The sequence below is a fragment of the Furipterus horrens genome, unplaced genomic scaffold, assembly GCF_987537825.1.
Source record: "Furipterus horrens unplaced genomic scaffold, mFurHor1.1.pri manual_scaffold_2, whole genome shotgun sequence".
In the NCBI taxonomy this organism is placed as follows: Eukaryota; Metazoa; Chordata; class Mammalia; order Chiroptera; family Furipteridae; genus Furipterus; species Furipterus horrens.
The window spans coordinates 25,757,594-25,782,757 of record NW_028327172.1 but is presented as its reverse complement, the minus strand read 5'-3'; the positions used below and the strand labels follow the sequence as shown (position 1 = coordinate 25,782,757).

General features: G+C 33.2%; 1 protein-coding gene across 1 annotated transcript in view; it reads right to left on the bottom strand.

Moving 5' to 3' along the window:
• Positions 1-25,164, bottom strand: part of KIF18A (kinesin family member 18A) — an 81,094-nt gene that overhangs the window by 33,399 nt on the left and 22,531 nt on the right. Inside the window, exons 11-14 of the mRNA XM_090267610.1 lie at positions 22,112-22,274; positions 16,817-16,981; positions 10,600-10,721; positions 2,682-2,914 (exon numbers count right to left, since the gene is read on the bottom strand). Coding sequence (XP_090123736.1) covers positions 2,682-2,914; positions 10,600-10,721; positions 16,817-16,981; positions 22,112-22,274 — 683 coding nt within the window. The remainder of the gene's footprint in view (positions 1-2,681; positions 2,915-10,599; positions 10,722-16,816; positions 16,982-22,111; positions 22,275-25,164) is intronic.

The following is a 25,164-nucleotide window of genomic DNA, read 5'->3' as shown; positions in this document are numbered from 1 at the left end:
ATTTTAGAAACATGATTATCACCTTTTCCAGAATTTTTAAAATAGAGAGATTATCCTAGATCAGTGATTTTCAACCCATGTGCTATAAGAATTCTTAAAACATGCAATACCTGACTCCTTAGTCAGGGGCACTGACCTCTTTTCCCTTAGACTTTCAAATAGAAAAGTGACAACAGCCAACACAACAATACCTGTCCAGTGTGAATAAATAAAAATTAAATTTATTTTTTTTGCCAGACTGGCAACAAATACAGTTTCTGGTGTGCTGAAGAATTACAGCAATTAGTTTATGTGTGCCATGAAAAGAAAAGGGTTGAAAATCGCTGTCCTAGACTATCCAGTGGGCTCAACCTAGTTATTATGAGCAGTTAAAGCAGAGAACTTTCTCTAACTGTAAGCAGTCGACATGAGGCAGAAGGGAAGGTCAGGGAGATTCAGAGTATGAAAATGATTTGACCTGCCTTTGTTAGCTAGGAGATAAAAGTGATGAAGAGGGTCATGTGCTAGGAAAAATGAGTGACCTCTAGAAACTTATAATGACCCCTGGCTAACGACCAACAAGAAAACATGGATCTCAGCCAAACACACACATAGAACTGAATTCTGCTAACTACCAGAAGGAGGTTAGAAGCACATTCTCCCCTAGAACTTCCAAATAAGAAACTCAGTGGGCTCACACCTTGCTTTTGGCCTTCTGAAACTCTAAGATTAACCAACTGAATATGCTGGGTATCTGGCCTACTGAAATCTGAGATAAAGTTGATATGTTTATGTTAATTTGTTAGGGCAGCAATAGAACACTGATACAAAATAGAAAAATTCACAGTAATAATTTTTAATAGGCCTCCTCAGTATATGATAGAATATAAATTAAAACATAGGTCAGTAAAAATAAGATTTGAAGAACACAACCAATTTGAACTGACTTATATAGACTACTGCAACTAAAACCTACAAAATATATATTTCATAAAAGCATACTTGAAACATTTACATCAGCTAACTATATGCCAGGCATAAAGCAAGTATCCACAAACTTTAAAGGATTAAAATCATACAAAATAACTTCTCTAAATACAATTCAATTAAGCTATAAATCGATAACCCCAAAATAGGCTGGAACAAAAACAGTAACATAAACCTAATGCAACCTAGTGAAAGTAGAAGAAAGGAAATAATGAAAATAAGAGCAAAGCTAAGAGCAGATACAATGAAATAGAAAACAAAATCCACAATAAAACAGAAAACAAATATCCAAGGGGGAAAAAAATCAACAAAGCAAATATTTGAGAAGCAGTTCTGATAGGAAAGAATAATACTAAAATAAATAGAATCAAATACAAAAATGTACACAGATGTGCCTCATCCCTTCATAAAATCTATTAACATAATACCAGTAATAGAAAAAAACAATAGTTGCCAACAGGAGAAACTGGGTAACTTTTGGAAGGTGAAAAGCAGATGGACAGATCAATGGGAAAACCAGAAGAGAACTGCTTTCCCCCAATCTGTGAACTCAGAAAAAAAGACTGGGAAATAGACTATGAGGTGATTATCAACAATACACAGACCAACTACTCAACAGATTTAACGCCACCAACCACAATAAGCAAAAGATACATCAGACAAGATGAACCAAATTCACTAGTACTAATCTGTAAATTTAAAGAATATAGAAAATAGTCTAGTATTACTGTTATTATTCTGGGTTAAGGTAACGATAAAACATACACATATTTGGTATAGAAAAATTCTGGGAGTTTAACAAATTACAGTACTTAAAAAAAAAAAAAATTAGTTGTCCTCTGACTCAGATCAATTTTTTTAGGGATTAGATCCACACACACAAAGCTGAATACACAGGCATGCTCTCTGATGCACCATTCACCAAAAGAACAATGGCTGAGTAAATTATGGTACATCTATTCTCCGGACTGTCACAACTGTTAAAAAATACAAGGTAGATTGTTCATGTATGTACCCTAAAATGTTCATAATAAACTAAGCATATAAACAAAGGTTTATTTATGTGCTAGCATTCACATGAAACCTAACAGAAAGCTAAAGAATTAGATTATCTAATACAAATTCACCCCTGCTCCCTTTTCTCTCTCCAAACATAACCAAACTATTAACAGCATTTATCTCCAAGGTAGGGCACAAGACTGGGGTTCTGGAAAGTTAAAGAGGGCATTCTACTTCTATATGTATTTCTATGGCATCTGAGTCTTTTCAAACCTAGAGTAGATGTTCTGCAATTAAAATGTTCCATACACACTTATGAGGTGAGATATCAAGTGATCTGTCAGCAGGAAAACAGTAAATTGTACACTTTTAGATCTTAACAACAGCTTATTATATAAGAATGTGATATTCTTAATTATAATCTTCAGTCCTTAATAGATATTGAAGTTTAAAGAAGGAAGTAAAATAAGTCCATCAAGAATGGTTTACTTAAAGATTTTACTGCTAGAGATATTTAGGACATCGAGCATACGTGTTCTTAGACCTGTGAAAGATACTGATTCATTGAAACGATTCTGAAGCTAATCTTAATTTCTCACAAAACAGTCAAATCTATTAAAAAATTAACTGTTATGTAGGTTGATATATAAGGGAGGTTGCCACATTTTAGAAAAGTTATTATTTACTTAATAAAATAAAATAAAAGCCATACTTACAAGGAGTTGTCTCAACTGGTGCAAGTTGTGGAAAGGTCATAAGTAGAGAAACCCGTGGTAGATCGTTCTGCTTGGTATGTTCAGTAGTTTGGTCAGCCCAAACAACCACTTTTTTCCTTTCTACCAAATGTTCAATTTCTTTGAAGTCAGACTCAAAAGCATCATTTGACAGGCCAGCTTCTTCTAATGCGCAGTACTGTTTTCTCAGGGTTGGGAGTAAAGCATTCAATACCCTACATAGAGAAGTTGACAAAAAAGGGGAGATAAATACTAAACTGGAAATATACCATTATAGTCCTATGTAACACCCAAAATATTCGCAGATCATTCAAATAATTCCCTGTATCTACATTCCTTTTAGAATATTTCAATCAACTATATCAACATATTCTTAATACATTAGGTATAAAGTGAAAAGTATCTTGTACAGGAATCACAAGCACCAGGCTGTACTCTCATCACTTGCTTCTATATGAGCAAGGATAAGGCACAACTGAAATTTCTCCCCTACTACATGGCAATCAAGGGGACAGCCACTATTTACAACAGGAGATGGTTTTGAGAACTGAGTGAGTTAAATACATATAAAATCTTCTTGTAAAGCATAATGTGATTTGCAAACCAAATATAGTTACTATTACTAAATACTGCAAGATTAATATCAAAAACTAACACGCTATACCAAATGATGAGACTCATTTTAGGTATATAACCTTAAAAAAGTAACAAAGAAACAAAACTCTATTTTCCCTTCAGTTAGCTCTTCATAAGCTAAATTGCTCTCAAAGCTATTCCAAGGGATTTCAGGAGAAAAGTGGACAATGGTGGGTATCGGGAAATCAACGGGACACTAGATTCTTGGCTCCAATTCGAAATCTTCCCTACAGTTAATCAGAGCAGTACTGAATGTATCTTTTTATATATTAGACCTCCACTTAAATGTTCATTGAAGAAATGCCACAGCTAAACAGTTATAAATTTATATAATCAATCAATGGTTCCTAACTTTTAAATCAAGAAAGATGTCATCAAACAACATGAGTAATCGTGAAATGATTCAGTCCCGGTGTTTTAGCTGACTTATCACATCTAAGAGAACAGAACCATTTGAAGTATAAATAGGTCAGTGGGAAAAGAATAAGCATTAATTTTAACATAAGGAAGTAATTGCTTTATTACTTAGGAGTCCTAAATATTTAGATAGTAGTATAAATAAATAGTCGGTGACACTTTCATCTTGGTGAGGAGGGGAAATACTTCATTTAAGCCAAGTAAGTAATATAGGAAAAAGTCATTAATCAGGAAGTCAATAAAAACAATTACTTATTAATACCTATACTAACCAGGTGCTGTGCAGAGAAGAGTTAACTGCTACCCTTAGAAAGATTTGCTAGCAAGGTCGGCCCTTGGCTGGTATCTTAAACCTTGGATTTTGACAGGGTTCTCATTTTCAGAACTGGTTAGGTGTTCCACTATGCTTGAACTGTTTGTATAAACTATGCAGGTTATTCTTAACAATTGCTTTCCTTTTGGAAAAGTATGTTTTGGGTACACGCTAGGCAGAGGATGCATATGCAATCAGCTACCAATAAAAACCCAGTGCACTGAGTGTTTATCTAATGAGATTCCAAAAGCAGACATTTCACATGTGTTCTCACAACCTTTTGCTGGAGGTCTTAAGCTCATCCTGTGTGGGTCCACTGAAATAGGACATCTGAAAGCTTACATTTGGTTTTCTTTGGACGTTGCTCCATTCTCCTTTTCCTTTTGCTGATTTTGTTTTCCACACTTTTGCTTTAATAAATCATAACTAAAGAATACAGCTGTACGATGGGTCCTGTGAGTCATTCTAGTAAAGTTAGTAAATCTAGAGGTGGTCACAGGGAACCACAACATGGTCTATATTATGCATGTTTGTATGAATGCACTTATCCATTCATTCATTATCTTTCGATTCAATATAGGTATACATTGCGAAATAATCACCACAATAAGTCTAGCTAAAATCCATCACAAGTGGTTACAGAACTTTTAAGACCTCTTTTAGCAACTTTCAAATATGCAATATTCTAATATTAATTAAAGTCATCATTCTGTATATTATAGCCCATGATTTACTTATTTTATAACTGGAAGTTTGTACTTTTTATCTGCCTTCACTTATTTCACCCATGCCCCACCCTCAGCCTCTGGCAAGCATAATCTGTCCACTTCATCAATGAGCTTTTTAAAAAAGATTCCACATATAAGTGAGATCATATGGTATTTGCCTTTTCCTGACTTATTACACTTAGAATTAATGCCTTTAAGGTCCATGCAATTTTTGCAAATGACAAGAATACATTCATTTTTATGGCTGAATAATATTCCATACTCACTTTTTCCTTATCCATTCATCTATTGATGGATACTTAGGTTGTTTCCACACCCTGGCTATTGTAAATAATGCTGCAATAAACATGGGGCATGCATATATCTTTTCAAATTAGTGCTTTCATTTTCTTCATAAGTGGAATTACTGAATTGTATTATAATTTTATTTTTAATTTTTTGAGGAACTGCCATATTTTCAATAGTGGTTGTACCAATTTGCATTCCCACCAACAGTGTACAAGGGATCCCTTTTCTCCACATCTTTAACAACATTTATTTGTCTTTTTGATAATAGCTATTTTAACGTGTGTGAAGTGGTATTTCATTATGGTTTTTATTTGCGTTTCCATGATGATTAGTGATGTTGGCCACCTGTACGTCTTGTTTGGAAAAATGTCTATTTAGATTATCTGCCCATTAAAAAATTATTTATTTTTAGAGAGAAGGGAAGGGAAGAAGAAAGAGAGGGAGAGAAACATCAACGCGTGGTTACCTCTTGCTTGCCCCCAACTGGGGACCCGGCCCACAACCCAGACATGTGTCCTGATGAAAACTAACTGTGACCCTCTGGTTTGCAGGTCGGCACTCAATCCACTGAGCCACACCAGCCACGGCATCTGCCCATTTTTAAATCAGATTGTTTTGCTATTGAGATGTATGAGTTTTTTATATTGTTTGGAGATGATAAGGAAATATTTCTCCCATTCAGTAGGTTGGCTTTTCATTTTGTTGATGGCTTACTTTTGCTAAGTGAAAGCTTTTTAGTTTGATGTAGTCTCACTTGTTTATTTTTTTTTAATTTTTTTATTTTTGGTTTTTCAATTACAGTTGTCCCCTTTTCTCCCAATTTCTCTCCCCCACCCAACCCACCCCCTCTCCCGCAATCATATCCCTCCCCGTTGTCCATGTCCATGAGTCATTTATAGATGTTCTTTGACTAAACCCTTCCCTTACTTAACCCCCTTCTCTCCCTCCCCCCTCCCCACTATTGACTTTTGTTTTTATTGGTTTTGCTTTTGCTGTCACCCCCAAGTCCAGTGTCAAGGATTTTATTACCTATGTTTTCTTCTAGTTTTATTGTTTCAGGTCTTACGTTGATGGCTTTAATCCATCTTGAGTTGATTTTTTTTGTGTATGGTATAAACTAGTGGTCCAGTTTTATTCTTTTGCAAGCAGCTGTCCTCCACTTTTCCCCAACACCATTTTTTGAAGAGACTGCCTTTTTCCCTTTGTATATTCTCAGCTTCTTTGTCATACATTAATTGACCATACACGCCTGGGTTCATTTCTGGGCTCTACTCTGTTCCATTGAACTTATGTGCCTGTGTTTGTGCCAATACCATACTGTTTTGTTACAGCATTGTTATATAGTTTTAAGTAAGGAGCATAATGCTTCCAAATGTAGCTCTTTCTCAAGATTGATTTGGCTATGCAGGGGTTTTGGTGGTTTCACATACATTTTAGAACTGTTTTTCCATTTCTGTGAAAAATGACAGTAAAATTTTCATTGGGATTACATTGAATCTGTAGATTGATTTGGGTAGTGTGAACATTTTATCAATATTAAGTCTTCTATGAGCATAGAATATTTTTCTATTTATTTGTGTCTTCTTCAATTTTTTCCATTAATGCCTTATAGTTTCAGTGTACAGGTCTTTCACTTGCTTCATTAAATTTGTTTCTAGGTATTCTATTCTTTCTAATGCAATTGTAAATAAATTGTTTTAATTTATTTTTCTCACAGTTTGTTGTAGTCTATAGAAACAAAAATACAAATGATTTCTGTACATTAATTTTGTAGCCTGCAACTTTACTGAGTTCATTTATTAGTTCTAAGTTTTTCTGGGAGTCTTTGGGGTCTGCATACAATGTGTTTTACTTCTTCCTTTCCAATTTGGAGACATTTCTTTTTCTTACCTAATTACTCTGGGTAGAACTTCCAATACTATGTTGAATAAACGTGGTGATAGTGGGCATCTTTAACTTGTTCTTGATCTTAGAGGAAAAGCTTCCAGCTTTTCACCATTAAGGATAATATTACCTATGGGCTTGTCATATATGGTCTTTATTATGTTGAGGTATGTTCCTGCTATACCCACTTTGCTGAAAGTTTTTTTTATCATAAATGGAGGTTGAATTCTGTCAAATACTTTTATGTTTATCCTTCATTCTGTTAATGTGATGTAGAACACTGAATGATTTAAGAATGTTGAACCATCCTTGCATCCCTGGGATAAACTCCAGTCATTCAGTGTATGATCTTTTTAATGTATTGTTGAATTAGGTTTCCTAATATTTTGTTGAGAATTTTTACACCGATGTTCATCAGGGATATTGGTCTATAACTTTCTTTTCCTGTGTTGTCCTTTTCTGGTTTTGCTGTCACAGTAATGCTGACCTCATAAAATGGGTTTTTCTATTTTTTGGAAGAGTTTGAGAAGAATTGGTATTCTTTGAATGTTTGATATAAGTCACCAGTGAAGCCATCTGGTCCTGGACTTTTGTTTGTAGTGAGGTTTTAGTTACTGATTCAATCCCCTTACTAGTAACTGATCTGCTCAGACTGTTTCTTAATGACATATTCTTGGTAGGTTATATGTTTCTAGAAATTTCTTTTAGGTTGTCCAATTTGTTTGTAGTAGTCTCTTATGATTCTTTGTAGTTCTGTGGGGAGTTGTAATGTCTCCTCTTTCATTTCTGATTTTATTCAATTAAGCCCTTCCTTTTTTTTCTTGGTGAGTCTAGCTAAAGGTCTGTCAATTTTGTTTATCTTTAAAGAACTCTTTGTTTCACTGACCCTTCCTATATATTTTTTAAGTCTCTATTTCATTTATTTCTGCTCTGATCTTTGTTATTTCCTTCCCTCTGCTAACATTGGGCTTTGTGTGTTCTTCTTTTTCCAATCCCTTGAGTTAGGTTGTTTGAGATTTTTCTTCTTTCTTGAAGTAGATATTTATTGCTATGAAATTCCCACTTAGAACTGCTTATGCTGCATCCCATAAATTCTGGTATGCTGTATTTCCATTTTCATTTGTCTCAAGGCATTTTTTAATTTCACTTTTGATTTCTTCCTTGACCCACATATTTTTTAACTCCACATATTTGTAAATTTTCATTTTCTTCTTGTAATTGATTTCTACTTTCATACCACTGTGGTCAGAAAGGTATTTGATCTGATTTCAATCCTCTTAAATTTGTTAAGACTTATTTTGTAGGATAGCAGATGATCTACCTGGGAAATTTTCCATTTGCACTTGAGAAGAATGTGTATTATGTTGCTTTTAGATGAAACATTCTGTATATATCTGTTAAGTCCATCTGCTCTAATGTGTCAGTTAAGGCTGATGTTTCCTTATTGATTTTCTGCCTGGATAATCTATCCATTGATATAAGTGGGGTGCAGTCTCCTACTATAATTGTATTGCTGTCTGTTTTTCCCTTTAGGTATGCTAATATTGCTTTATGTATTTAGATGCTCCTATGCTGGAAGCATAATACTTATAAATGGTATAGCCTCTTGCTGGATTAAACCCTTTATTATTATGTAATGCCATTCTCTGACTCTTGCCCTGGCTGGTTTAGCTCAGTGGATTGAGCGTCGGCCTGCGAGCTAAGTGTCGCTGGTTCGATCTTCCAGTCAGGGCACATCAGAGAAGGAAAACTCTGACTCCAAAAAACCTCCGCTGCCTTGCGGCATACCTCTTCAGGGGAAAGGCTAAGGGAGTAAACCCCGACAGAAAATCCGGAGCCAGAGTCCCTAAGGCGGTTTGACGTTGTAGTCAACACCGGCAACTCCTGCGGCGCACCTGAAGCCAAGCTGTATTGACTCCGTCTTTCCCTTGGACCCTTCAGCTGCGAAGAGAGGGGGGGTCTGCTGCATGGGCAACAGCAGACCCTCCATATCACCCTGCCCAGGCTCTGTAGCTTCAGCGTCATCACAAGATGTCGATTCAACACGGGAGGAGACAGATACCATGTCACTCCCGAGTCGGACTGCACAGCCATTCTCGGCGGTGCAGATAGACTCTTGAGAAGCTACACCATCGTCTCTCGAGACGGACGGCTGCCGACGATTCTCTGACTCTTAATAGTCTTTATTTTAAAGTCATTTTAAATTCTTCTTCAGCTTTACCCTGTTTGGAAAATTTTTTATCTCTCCTTTAATTCAGGATGATAATTTTGCTGGGTAAAGCATTCTTGGTTGAAAAATTTTTTTCTTTTAGCACTTTATATATTAAATGAGATTGGGCCCCACTCTACAATGTCCTGATAAGATGATTCATCACTTCCATTATTTTTGTCATTTAATCCTTTCAAATTCCTTATAAGTACTATAATCTATTTCAACATAGAAGAAAATCAAGGCCTAGTGGGTTAATTTATGCAAGGTTATATTGCTAATTTAAACTAGAATTCAAGACCAATTCCAAAACTCATACTTTTTTTTTCTATTATGATGTACCACCTCTGTTTGTAATGCTTTGGTTCACCAAATTTTTAAATAAAAGTTAGAAATCTTTTTTTCCATTTTGAGACAAGAATTATATCCTGAATGTATTAATCTTTGTCTTAAATAGCAAATATAGTATGGTTAAAATAAATTAATGTTTCTTTTATAACTTTAGCTCTTGCAGGTGGTTTAAGTGCTAGTTAATAAGTATTCAATGTCTGCTTAAGATATACATATAGACAGTATGGGGAGATTAGGCTAAGCTTGTATTCACAGAATCCATAGTTTTTCCTTTCCCTTTTCTTCTTCTTTTAGAAAATAACTACCTTACTATGGTTTCCTTTAATCAAAAGTATAAAAAATTAATTACCAGTTATTTGAGAACACTACCAGAACTCCAGTAGAATTTTAGACCAGCAGGAAGCCCTAAGAGAAATAAATTTCTCATTTTTCCAGAGCATGAAAGTGACACTTAAGGAGTTGATCAACATATCCAGCGTAACACACACACAAAAAATTGTTATACTTTCTGCTATTATGTTACTACAGACTCAAGTGATGTTACTACTGACTAGTAGAGAGCACAGAAGAGCTACTATACCATCACATAAAAATTGGGACACTTGATATAAAACATATACATTTTTAGTAACTTCATTTTAATAATAGCACCGTATCATTCTGGATATAAATATTAAAAAGTGCCTACTTAAATATTCAGTTGGTATTAATAGTGAGTGCTTCTAAGAGGGGAAATTATACCTCAAAGACAAGAAGAGACAGATTTCATTTTATTATATAGGTATCTTTGGAATTTTGCATTACATGGCATATGTTACATAAAATAATTAATTTTAAAAATGCTTCCAAAACTATAAAGCACTATGAAAAGTTAGTTGGAGGAGAATAATCACATCTTTAATACTTTCTCAATGCTCTCTGACTTGGTATGCTTTCCGATGCTGGCAGATACTTAAAAATCATGCATCCCATACAGATAAAACTTCTCTGGCTTGGAAATGTGAACTTCTATGCTTCAGGTTCCTAAAATTGACGGAGTTAAAATTTGTAGAATAGGTAAATACATGTACTTACGCCTCAGTTTGCCTGTGCTGCTGTTCTTGAAGACTAGCTAGATCCGTCATATGTTTAATTTGTGCTTTCAAATCTTTGTTCTGGAGGTACAAATGGTGACGATGAAGATCTTTATTGAGTTCCTAGGGAAAACAATGTAAACTATACATCAGATTCCTTGGAGAATATAAAAATTAAATCACTTTTAATAAAACATTTTATATTAAAGTCAATAAACTTTTTTACATATGCAAAGATATGCTTGGAAACAGTTTGAAAAATGAGTGTTCCAGTGTAGGTGCCTAGAGTTTCAAGTTTCCTCAGAAACAGAAGGTCGGAAACTCATAATACATTTTGTTATGGTCACAGTTTCTTGGTTTATCCAACTTGTGCATAATACTGTGACAATACATAAATATGACCAGTTTTTGCTTAAAGGTTACTTCTTTATGGAGGTTTTCCTTGAGCATTATCTTTAACCATGGACACTCTCCATCCCCATTAGTCTCAGTCCTAGGATTGATTAGTAACTGTTTATACAGCTCCCATCTGTACTAGACTAAGGTTTATGCCCAGAATAGAGGGTTGTCAGACTAGTTCAGTGTTGTTGCCCCAGTTTATAGTGTGTGGAGTTGCAGGTACTAGCAATTTCTTGCTTGAGCTGCATCTTGGTATAAGCTTCATCTTACAGCAAACGTCTTTTGTAGGTTCCCATTTTCCCAAGCCTTGTGTGTAGGCCCAAGTGCTATCTAAGTGACCACTTAAAATGACTTATCTTTCCTCAAACTTACTAAACCCTGAGTATGAATAAGGTCAGCTAAGTGGTTATACTACAATACTGGTAATGATCCAATAACATTCTCAAAATCTTTAACTGGGAAAATTTTAGTCAATATAATGAAAGGCAGTGAGGGGCTGAGACAATAGTCCCATAAAGCAAGAAAGCTAGGACTGAAAACATCCCTCTGCAGATAATTCCCAAACCCATTTTAGCTTTTCAATATTCCTCCCAAGCTAAAAGCTTAAAAGTACCCCTACCTTTAATACTTCCAATGCCCAGTGGTAGGCACCATGACAAGAAAACAATGTCATTCTATGTGTCCTAGATATATTAAAGGGGGCCATTTATATGACTCTTAATTCTATTTCAAGAAATACAGTAAGTATTTTAACGAAAACTCTTTAGGAGTCAGTATGATAAGAATACTGGTCTATATCAGGTGATTTTAGAGATAGTCTCAGCCATAACACTAATGCAACTTTAAGCCAAAAATAAGGTCCTTTTGGAGATTAATTTACTTGACTAAAATTAAGAGCTTGACTATATGATCTCTTTAATGTTTTTTCAGTTAGAAAATTCAATGATCCTAACAGCGCACTTATTTGTCAAATACTCCATCTTCTCTGTAAAAAAAAAAAAAATTCTCTTCTTTATATGCTTCTTCTGTTAATCTTATTCCTTTGTTTTGAATGGCTTTTCTTTTAAAAAGGCAAGCCTTGATTGTATATTAGTCAACAGAGGGCCTTGGCTAGCTCGTCATCTTTGAAAAACCAAATTTACAATTTAAGTCTTTCCTTGTCTTGATATACTAATGATTAAAAGAGCATGGCCTATTCTGAGAACTACAAGTAGGTTAGTAATGGCTGAAGTGAAAAATATAATGAGGTGATATATAAAACTTGAGAGGTATTCAGGTGTCATGATGGCCTGGGAAGTCATAATAGGGAGATTATATTAGTGAGAAAGCATTGAACAGTGATATGATCAGAGTTACATTTTTGAAAGCTCATTTTAGTTGCAGTAGAGAGAATGAATTGTAGTGTAATACGAATGAAGGCAGGAAGACCAAAGGTAGCAGTCCACTAATGGAACTGGGGCGGGGGGTTTCTGATTTAGGGTAGTGGCAGTAAGAGAGAGACAGAAGTGGATAGATTGGAGAGATTAAGAGGTAGATAATGCAGGAGGGTACAGAAAAAGCACCAATTTGAAAGTCACAGTACTAGTTCTGTGCCCAGAGTTGTATGACTATGGATAAGTCCTTTTACAAAGTTATATCCCAGTTTTCTTATGTATAAAATAGCTTATAAAGAGATAATTATTTTAGCTGTAAAAACAGCCACAGGAAAAAAAAATCTTAAGAGTGGAATTAGGGTGGCAAAAATGAAAACAGTTCATTTTTCTTTCAAATTATTCATCATGCATCAAAACACAAGGACTTAAAAATCAATTTTTGGTTCATATTCAGATATGGAAAAGCTGTAGAAAATAGAATGCTAGAAAAATTCAATTAGACTACATAAAAATTTAAATTTTTGAAAATAACCCAAACAATATTAACTAAAAAATGCTACTAAGTAGACCAAAAGGCAAAACAAATTAGCAATAATAATAATGCTAAAAGGAATACTAGGCCATTTTTTAAGTTGGGAATTTATGATAAATATGGGAAAGCAAAGGGAAACTAAAACTAGTTAATTTACACAATTGTTTATTTTCCTCTTACAAGTTCTTAAGTACTTTTCTAGTTCAGGCTGAGTCATAAATTAGAATGTTGAGTATACAAAAATATTAAATTATAATACGAGTATAATATAAATTAAGTAAGGCTATTATAAAAATACTCTAGGGAATATATTCTAGTAATAACATTTTAAAACTATATATATTAATTTTTTCCGTGAATGTTACTAATGCCACTCAAACCGTAGATCAAAAAATGGTTAAGATGGTAAATTTTATATTAGATTTTAACACATACAAAAAAATTGTTAGACTCTTCATGAGAAAGATTTTGCTCATTAGAAGAGCTAAGTATCCTATTAGAACATCACAACCATAAGTAATAGTAATAAAGAAGACTAAAGAATCTAATATTTATTTTAAAATAAGGTAAAAAAATAAAATAAATAAAAAATTTAGCTCTAACCAAAATACTTATAATTTTATGTCATTTAGATGACTGTCTTGAGAATAAGACTGTTTTAGATATACATGGTGTCTAACAAATAAAGTGAAATTTATTATAAAATGGTAAAACAAATCAAAAGCTAGTATAAACATTCAACATCTGTTAACTTTTCAATATAATCAGCTCTTGTACACTGAATAAGAAACACTCATTTGGGGTGGGTTGGGTGGGGGAGAGAAATTAGGGGAAAAGGGGACAACTGTAGTAGAAAAACCAAAATTAAAAAAAAAAAAAAAAAAAAGAAACACTCATTTGGCCGAAAATAACAGCTGTTTTCTCTGAAAACTTTTAATCCAGAACATGGCTAGGGCACCCTGGTGTAGACTGTTATATTCCACGATGAGCCTCTACAATTTTAGATGCCTCATACCTAGTAGGGAATTTTAAGTTACATTTTCTAACCTAGATAATCCCTATTACAATTTATTGATTAATCAGTCTTTTTTTTTTTTTTTTTGCTTACTCCTTTTAGCTCATATAAATATGCCCATTGTATCACCTTAAGATAAGTACAGCATTAAAAAAAAAAAGTGCATTTGTTCTTCTAGAGTAGATATTATTGTTATAGCAAAGAAAAAAATGACTTAAAAAAAAAAAAAAAGCTGTATGAAAGTGACCTCCTAATCTCCCATTTGAGAGAAGATCAATATTGCTCTATGATCAGATTCTCAAAGGAAACTATGACCCAAAATGTCAGAATTTCTATTCTGAAGGAAAACTGAAAAATGCATTTTATAATACAGACAACTCTTTTGTGATCCTTTAGTGTACTTTTATTTGGCTATTGATTTCTATGTTATTGTTACTTGGAATATTATTAAACTATTATTTACTAACCATCCATTACATATTAAGGGGTACTAGGCTTCTGTGTACAGGATTTCACTAAATTTCATAATGCCTTAAGTACATTTTAAAGATGAGAAATTAAAACAACAAACTTAAACAACTTGTTCAAATTCACACAATTAATGTTAAAAAGCCAGTACTCAACATAGCTATCAAGTAACAAAATTACTAACCACTCCAACTCCAAAGTCTATCCTCTTTCCAATATTTACATTCTCTCTGTAGGGAATATTCTCCAGTGCTTTATCAATTAAGTTATATTATAAAATATCATTAAAGTATACGTTGCACTACATTTAATTCCTAAACCACTGAACTAAGCAGCTGGTATGCTTTCAGTAGGATATTTTGAAGACTTCTAGAATTACTGAGGTGTAGATTAGGATGTTGGCCGACCCTCAGTGAATCTCCACACTAAGGAACTATTCAGTCTCTATTTGTCTTTAGCTTTCTTCTTGAGAAACAGGGTGTCTGCTGCTTGCTGGTCCTTTCAACGACATCATTAACTACTCTTGCTGGTCTCCTCTCCCTCCAGTTTGAGCTTTAATGCTAAAAAAAAAAAAAAAAAAAAAAAAATCTACAGCTATTGCTATCTAATCAAGAGAATCCATTTTCCTGGTCATGATGCATTGGCTAATATCTCTGAATTGTAAAAAAAAAAAAAATGATTATCTTTGAATATTACTGATCATTAGCTGCATCCACTTCTTACTGAATATTTTATTTTTATTGTATTCATTTTCAGTCTAGTAATTTCTAAAACATGAAGACTCTAGGAGATACCAATTAGCTGACACATAGTATAGAATTTCAGAAGAGCAGCATCAATGTAAAGTTCCTCCTCAAAAAAAAAGTATAAAGAAGTTCTTTTAAAGTATTAAGTAGTTGGATCAAAATTACTTTGCTGTTTACTCCATATTTATTTACCCCTTTTTTATTGAGAACTCTAATTTTGTTTTTGATGATAAAGTGTCCAGCGAAAACACTCACCTCTCCATATCTCCTTGAAGTTAGTGATGCCCATGTGACAATTCTAGCTAATAATATGTTTTCTAGGAATTACTGAAAAAGGTTTTACTCTCACAATATAGCTATCCCTCACATTTTCTTTCTTTCCTCTTCTAACTTACGTCTGAACTTGAGACTAAAGACGAATTAGTAATATTGTAACTATGAAATGACAAGTATAATGACACTGATGATCTTCTGGAGGTACTGTATTAAGAAGGAACTGCATAATCTGCCCTGGCCAGGTGGCTCAGTTGGTTGGAGCATCATTCATGCACCAAAATATTGCAGGTTCGATTCCTGATCAGGGCTCATATGTAGGTTGCAGGTTTGACCTCTGGTGGGAGTGTGTATGGGAGGCAACAGATAGATGTCTCTCTCTCACATTGATGCTTTTTTCTCTTTCTAAAATGAATAAACATATCCTCGAGTGAAGATTAGGAAAAAAAAAAACAAACGAATGAACTGCGCATTCCCAAGATATTGTTAAGGGAACAAAATATAACTCTAACTTTAAGACACTAAAGTCAGATTCCTGTAACCATATGGCTGAACAGTTTAACTCGATTCACCCATTAACCATCATTACCCATCATTAGTTTTTATAAATATAACCTTTCCCCACTCTAGGTGAAATATCATCAGTTTAGCACATATACACACATACAACTTTCAAATCAGTGTTCTTCAGCTATAAGTAATGGTGACCTCATTTAAAATTCTTTTTCATAAAATAGTAAGTATTAAAACTGACTAAAATTACCTAGATGATTATTTCTCAAGTAGTTTGAAATAAAATTACTTTATTCTAAATTAAGAGCTATCTCATAAAAGAATGCAGTTGCTTATGAATAACAACAACAAAAAAGTAACTTTACTCTTCTGAAAGTACAGAAAAGGCAAATCTAATTAGTAGGTAATTAGAGAGGCAGGAGGTATATTCAGTTAAAAACAGTTAAAATTAGTCAATTAAGTCTCAGAGAAATAGAGCAATAGTTGTTCTCTGAAAGATATTTACTCAAGAACAAAGACAATGAGTTCAAAGAGCGCAGTTCTTACAAAACAAACCTGAACATACAAGCATAGTTTGTTTTACTGTGCTTTGCAGATTCTGCATTTTCATCAACTTCGAGGCAATACTCGCCACCAGCAAAAAGATTATGACTCAGTGAGGGATCAGAGGATGGCTGGCATTTTTTAGCAATGAAGTACTTTTAAATGAAGGTATAAAACATTGTTTGTTTTTCTGATATTATGCTATTGCACACAACATAGTATAGTGTGAATATAATTTTTATATGCACTGGGAAAAATTTGTGTGACTTGTTTTATTGCGGTATTCGCTTTATTGCTGTGGTCTAGAAATGAACCCACAATATCTCTGAGGTATGCCTGTACAAACATGTCTGTACCTCTGGAATACGACCATTTTGACCTAAGAGTCTCATTTCGGTTTCTACACGATGGAGCCAGTTAGTATTCTCATCAAATTGCTTCAATTCCTCCTCTCTTTTCTTCTGTAGGTAGCAGCGACGAGTTTTCAACATTGCAAGTCTATGATCTCGTTTGCAAGTGGCCTGAAAAACAATGCATTTAAGTCAACCTAATTCTTAGGATATCTGATGCATGTGATACTAGTAAAGTAGCATTATTTTCTATAAGTGTGCACTGTAGTCTATTAAATAAGGGTATACGTTCATAAAGCTATTTCCTCTTTGAAATCTCACAATATTACTGCTTGAAGGAAAACAAAAATTGAGTTGTGAGTCATTTTTATAAAATTACATGTTGGGAGTTTATGGCTTTAAGAAACACACTGGCCAAACTGAAGACTATAACGTCTGTGTGTTAAAATAAGTTCCCTTATACGTTTCATTTGAAAAGTCCATATATGGTCTGATAAGTTCCATGATTTCCTTCCTATGTATGCTCTTGTCTTTGCTCCTATTTGAAAGATGTGTAGAAATAGTGTTCTACTACTCTGATTTTGCCTGTAAGGCTTTAAGGTTGGCTGGTGTAAATGACAGAAAATAGAGCTTATATCAGAGTGGTAATAAATATCTGATCTTGTCTGGTGCACAATGAATATTCTGAATATTTTCAGTGTTTTACCTAGGCCTGACTCGGGTCAAAACTGCCTTTTGGTTCCTTACCCCAAGGGTCTTGCACACTGTCATAGGAACGGTCGGCCAGAGCAGCTTGACCTGTCTGGGCTATTTGTCAAAAAGACAATGAACTCTATAATCATCAAATATGAGACAACAGATCCCCATGGATTAAAACATGTTCCTGCAGCTGATTTTGGAAGTAGGAAACTATGTTTAAAAAAAAAAAGAGCAGGGACTACATTTGAACTTGGTCAAAGACCTTACTCTCTCTTTAGGAGATAAATTCTTCTTATTAGTTTTTATAAAACATGTATTGACACTTTAGGGAAAAGCTGGGAATTAAAGAGATTTGCAAAAATGTGAAAGAACATCATCACTCTTCTCACTGCCTCTTTTTGTTTGTTTACAAGACATAATTAGTTATATTTCATTGCAGTGTTTCTTATGTTTATCATGCAATGGGTTACTCAATTATTTTAAAATTAATACATGATTATGTTTAATAATGAAAACTACATTATTAATACATTATTTAAAAAACAATTTTACATTTAAAAATACATTATTAAAATAATGTAAATTATTTTAATACATTATTAAAATACATTATATATTATTATTTTAAAAATAATAACATTATTTTTAAAATTTTTGTAAATTTGAGTTTAAATTTCTACTATGGAAATATTGGTAGATGGGATACACATAAACAAAAGCTCTTTGAGGTCCTAAATAATTTCTTTAGCAGAAAGGGGTCCTGAAAGCTGAAACAGAAGGTAAGATATATGGCTTCTTGACTTTCTTCTGCTTATCAGCAGGTTTGAAAGCTTAGGCAAGTCAATTTCAGTTAGTATTCAGTTACCTCATCTGAAAACTGATATCCTACCTAGGATATACTATTTCTATTTGTTTTTCTCCTATTAATATTCTCATGCAAGGCCTAGTACAAATCTCATCTCTCCACCAGGAAGCCTTTCTTAACCACAAACAGAAGTCACTGTTTTTTTCCTTTGAATAACTACAGCATTTATACTACTTATAATAGAATGATTTAAGAGTGCAGACTCTAAGGCCACATAGCCAGGGTTTAATAGTGGTTCAGCCATATTATTAGGTATATAACCCAGAAAACTCACTCGAATTCTCAGTGCCTCTGTTGCTCACAAATGATGATAATATAGGATCTATCTCACAGACTTGTAAAAATTCCTAACCACATCATCCCACAGAAAGGACTTTGTAAAGTGTCTGGCACACAGTGCTCAATAATAGCTGTTTTTTATTACTGCACCACTACTACTTACATGACAATCATTTAGTGCCTTATTTTTATATTATTTTATTGCTTCGACTAACTTATAAATAATTTAAGGGCATACAGTGTCTCATACTTTTCTTTACCTATATATTGTTTAGGATAATGCTTTGCCTATGAACAAGTGTTCAATAAAACCTGCTGTTAAAAGTTAAGATACTAAGTTAGTAACAGCTTCCCATGATTGAATTTGCCTTTTTCCCCCCAAAGAAACAAATCAGATAACTGCACCTTCAGATAACTGATATTTATTTAATGGATACTTACACAAAATTGAAAAGAATTATTATCCCTGCTAAAAATTAATCTATAAGTGCAAATAATTGAGATAAATATATAATTCTTAGATTATACAATATAGCACTATATCAGAATTCTATTTAGCAAATATCTGAAAGGGGTTCACAACAACAAATTGATATATTAATCCTATGAGATATTCTGTTATTTGGAAGTCATTAAGGTTATCAAAAATACTGGCAAGCACCTTGTAGTTCAACAAAGTTAAAGTACATATATAGCAACAAATCTCAAAGATATAAATTCCGTTTTCTTCTGCCTTTAAAGAATGAAAACAACATTTTAAATGTATCTCGAAAAACCAAGTTAATTTTCTGTATTCTATATATTATTGAGTACACAGCAGTGGCACTAAGCTGTACAGTTGTAGATCTCTTGGGCATACCTGTCTTGCATAAGTGAAACTTTGTACCCTTGGTGTCCTGGTTTCGCCTTTCTGATAGCATCTGGCAACCGCCATTCTCTATTGAGTTTTGACTGTTTTAGATATTTCATATAGATGGCATCAGGTAGACTATATCCTTCTGTGTCTGGCTTATTTCATTTAACATTTAACGTGTCCTCTAGGTTCGTCTATGCTGTTACAAATGGCAGGATTGTCTTTTTTATTTTTATTTTTTAAGCTGAATGATAGTCTATTGTTGTAGACTTAAAAACTGATAAGAGGGTATATCTTATTTTATCTGTTATTAAAATAATACTAGGAAGTACAAAGAGGATGGAAGAAAACTTTAGTAGGTGCTGCATAGGCTGATGGCGTAGATCTTCAGGTCCAAACTCATCAAATTGTATACATTAAATATAGTTTTCTGAATGTCATAACTCAGTAAGGTGGTTTTTTAAAAGAGGCATTTTTCAATAAAATAAACAATAATAAATGTATACTCAGTAGAAAAACCTAATTTTGCAATATAGTTTAACAGCTGATAAGCTATAAAGTTTAACTGGTATCAAGGATACACTGATAAATAATTTATGATTAATTTCTTAGTGTATCACATCTTTTCTATTTCATAGACTGAGATAAAATTGAAAGGTTATTTTTTTAAGGCACTATGGAAAACTTGACAGCTTTCACACATTAAATGTAAAAATTTTTATATAAAATTGTTACTTCTGGAAAGGTAGAAAAGAAGAAAATACATTTGGGTGGTCAAAGCTTGGAAGTTAAAAGAAAGTTTTTTAATAAGTAACATATGAAATGTGTATCATGCATTACCTGTATAATTAAATTATATAAATACATAAAAAATAAAATTTATCTTATCATCACTGAACACCAAATCTAAGGCAAATAATTACCCAATATTTTCAAAATGTTTATCTGATCTTTGGTTATCTGGCTTTGTACATGTCCAGTCATACATTTTTATTTTTATTATGCTAAGAACTCATGCTACTTGAATTTATATCTCACTAGTCCTAAAAAATTCTAAGCTTTAAACTTTTTCATATTATAGTTCCCCCTTTTGCACTAACACATCTCCAGAATACCTATGAGATAAATTCATGATTTTTCGGTCTATCTTTCATGTAACATCTTGTTCACATTTGCTATCTTTTTATCTTATGATTTCCTCAGATCTCCCAGCTCCTTAATTCCCTCTTTAGCTATATTTAACATATAAAAAGCATAGGGGTAAAAGCACAGACTCTAGAATCAGCTTCTTAAGTTCAGATCTGACACCTAAGAGCTCTGTGACCTTGGGCAAAATGAATTCTTTGTGCAGTTTCTTCACCTTAATTATGAGGATGATAATAATATATATTTCATGGATTTTTTCAGAATTAAATGAATATATACAGAGTGATCAAACACTGCTTACTATTGTATCTATAAAACGCATTTTTAAATTTCAGTAAACAAATCTTTAGTTCCTGGGCATTTTGTTTGTTTAATTCTCAGAGGTGGATGTTCTTTTTATCTTTGACTCATTTATTGATAATTCCTTTTGATGACTTTATTCATTTGTATAGTTTTTATCAGATTGCTCTATAATCTGAAGTTCTGGGTATTCTGTCATATTTGCTAAGTCTACTGATTAGCTTATGGCAAACTGTTCCATGTGTCTGGAATTTTGGACAGTAGGTTCTCATTGGTGGTATGAGCTGAGGGTCTATTTCACTAGGCTCATTTTGTATTGCTTTTGTGCAGTTCCACACAGATCATCACTGGTCTGATAGCGTTTTCTATGTTAAATTTTCACCTTTGAAATTTGCTAAACAAAACATGTGAATTGTAAAAATTTCAAATCTTCTGAAAGTATATCTATAATGAAAGTCTTCCAGTGAGACTTTTTTCCTTGCCCCAGCCTTGGTTCCTTGTCATCCAGTACTAGCTGGTAAGGTGTTTTTTCCTGGTATACTCCCAACAGAGAGGGTGCAGGCCCCTGAGGTTCCCTGCTTTATGGGAGGACTGTCATTTCTAACTCCCTGTCTCCTTTGGGTCTGTCATTGAAGTAATGGTGTACATCAAAGACAGGATAGGAAAGTGGTTTAAAGTGTGTGCAGAGGGAGGGCAGTGCGCTCCTACATTAAATAATAAAACTGACTAAAAGTTGCTCTTCCCTTTTTTTAGCACCATGCAATGGCAAGTCTAACGATGTCAGTGATAAAATATTCTTCCCTGGACAAAGTCTGCCATTGGTCTAAGTTGTGAACTATTGCATGTATCTGGGGTGGACTGCTCCTGCTGCCCCAGCTTTGGTACTTAACTCTCCATGAGTGTTAACTTCATTTATGTTAAGCTTTCATCAACCCTCACAGAAGCAAGCTGCCACTGATGTGCTTTCTTGTACAATTAACTACACCTTTAAAACACTGTTTGCTACATTTCCTATAGAACTTCCAGGTGGTTGTAGAGAATGGGTGATTAAGTAACACTGTCTATCAAATTCCTAGAACTGTAAATTACCATGCTTTTGAGAGGGTAGAGGGGGGATAAATGGTGATGGAAAAAATAAAATAAAAAAGTTATCAAATACCTTTTCTACTTTGTCTTCAGAACACATCATTTCTATTTGTTTATGGCACTGTTGTTGATAGAAAGACTTAAGTTCATTTTCTTTAAGTAACATTTCCAACTTTAGATATTCTTGCCTAATTTCTTCTCGATTCTGGAACAAGCAGTTCAGAATTTCTTGAAATCTACAAAAAATAAAACACGTTATTTAATCTCACTATTTTTGTGATAGATGTCAGAGTTTATTTAATTAAATGCATAAACAAAAGATATACCACTCAAAATGAGACTCAATAATAAACAGCAAATTGGTTAATGTGACTGTTTCCTATTAAATTACAAAAATGTTTGGAAAAAGTTATTAACTAATTTTTACTACATTGATTCTCTCTCCTTCAAGAAAGATCATATTAAAGATGTATGTATTATAAGATCTCTATTATCAGTCTTACACTATATTTGCTTTTTAGCAAAAATAAAATATTTGTAGGAAATAAATGATAATGTGGACCTATACTATTACAATGCACAAGGCCCCCAAAGCAACACAGTATTGTGTGTTGTGTTGGTGTTTGCTTACTGTGAAGAAATAAGCTTGCCTGGCGTAATCATATGGCACCTCCACTGCCCCCTAGGGAAAGTGAGAGAGCCAGTTTTTCACTTCAGAATTTGTGAAGAGTGAAAACACACCATAAGGCTAGGTAGCCCCTGTGGCCTGGACGTGAGTCAGTGACACTGGCCATGACCCAAAATATGCAAGTTTGCAATGTGGTAAACCTAGAAAAGCCACTCTGGTGTGTTTCCTCAAAAAGACAATATAGACTTAGAGAATCAAAGTTAGGGAGTTTGACTTGTATCACCTCCCAATGCGTAAGGACCTCAAGCTGAAACACTCCTCTGAAAGCCCTAGAAGGACCCTGCAACCCCGCATCCTCTAGGTCAACAGAGCACTCGTGACAGCGATATTGTAATTTTATAAAAACGTATTTACACTTCTAAGTTATAGATCAGTTCTGAGCTACAGCAACAGCATAAACAATATAAATAGTCACATACAGGCAAAATTCTCAAAGAAAATTAAGCATGAAGCCTTTAAAATAAAACTGTAACAAAGTACATATCTTTAAAAATAAATGTTCTTTGGCCAAATTTTAGATCTATTTGTAAGGAACTGTGGTAAAAACACTGCCAATTTACGTCAGTAGTTCTTAATGAAACTCCACTGGCAATGAATATAAACCACAATACATTGACTTTACTGCAGCTTTGTCAAACTGATAAATATTTCATAGAAAGTACGTATGGACATTGCAATTTCATTGTATTATATTACAGCAACGCTAATGCCAGTAAATGAATTGATAAGTTATCTTTAGGTTAAAGCCAAAGATAATTTCTTAGTTTTTCCTTAACATTTTATTCAAGGATATAGTTAAATATTTCTCAATTTTGTGGTACAGACTTCTTGCAATTACTGGTGGTTAGGGATCAGGGTGAACGAAAAGGAATTAATATTAAAGGTTGCTAAAGAGCTCCTTAAAAAAAAATCATTTAAAAACAAAGTTTTAACAGATTGACAATGACTATTTTATAGTCATTTAAAACATTTAAGTAACTAGAAAACAAAAATCTTTAATTATTTTAATGATATATAAATATTAAACTCTACACAATGTTCTTGTTATAATCACAAGTAAAGTTTTACAATTACTCTGAATAAAGAACTGTATTTTCTTTTTTGAATATTATCTTTCCAAAAAGCTTTGATGGGTATCAAATAGTGCATTTTTTCCTTTTGTCTATTTATACTCCATGAACATGTTATTTATAAAGACACTCTGCGAATTCATTACATTAAAAAAGTTCTATGTAAGTGTGATTGATGATGAAAGCTATTTCATATATTTCTTTCAGGAAATAGTTATTTTTAAGGGAAATGACAAAGGCTATAGGGTATATCATTCTGTCATTATCTTCTTTTATAAATACAAGTAAATTATTTAACATGATGCATGATTTAAAACTCAAAGTTTTTATTGTTGGTCAAGTCAGGGTGAAATGTGAAAAATTCCCAAATAAATGATTATTTCAAAGCTCAGGCCATCACCCTCCTGAATCATTTTACGAAAAGGAAAGGTTCAACAACTGGAAGCCATCAGCTCTAGAAGTCTACTAATTTGTAAGGAGTTGATTGGTAACCAGATAAGTTTAGGTAGTGCTAAACAATTACATGTAAGCAATGACTCCAAATCTGAGCAGTTGGTGACTTGTTTAATTTTCAAGAAACTTGTATCAACAAAGAGGTAACTGGTTCCATGAAGGCCAATCCCACATTTGATTAACAAATAAAATAATAACCAAACTGGTAATAATACATCAGTTGAAAGTTTTCTTGGATAAGACAATGAATAATGAGGAATCACTTTTACTTGTTATTTTTAAAAAGATACTATAAAATTAGTGGGATATATCAAAAAGCATTATAAGACTAATAAAATGTAACAATTTTATTTTGACGATGGGTTGTGATGGGCGTTAACAGAAAATAATTTAAACACTTGAGAAAATCTCCAGTAAAGACAGAGCGCTTATACTATAATAATATATAAGTTAACTTTCCTATACATTATTATATTATTTATGTGTACTCAAAACCTAGATGATCTTATTAACCAATGTCACCCCAAAAGTTCAATAAAAAATGTCTAAATATATATAGGTTAACTTTATACTATATGAAAAACTGATTGTCATTGATAGGAAGAACTTTAATTCCTATGATATCTGTGAAATAGCATAGTATGGGAGCAGAAGAATTAAGATTTGAAAGAGATGATTTTTATAGTTCTTACTCTTATCTGTCAAATTTCAAAGGGTTGTTGTAATGATCAGATAAAATATGGTCATAAAATTCATTAAAAACTATGAAGCCATCTATAAAATTAAAGTATTATTACTATTATTATTATTATTATTATTATTATTATAAGTAGTTAATATCTGGGGTCAAAAAGGCAGAAAAAAACTTTTTCAAAATCAAGGGTATTTTATGTAAATTCAATATACAAATCCAGT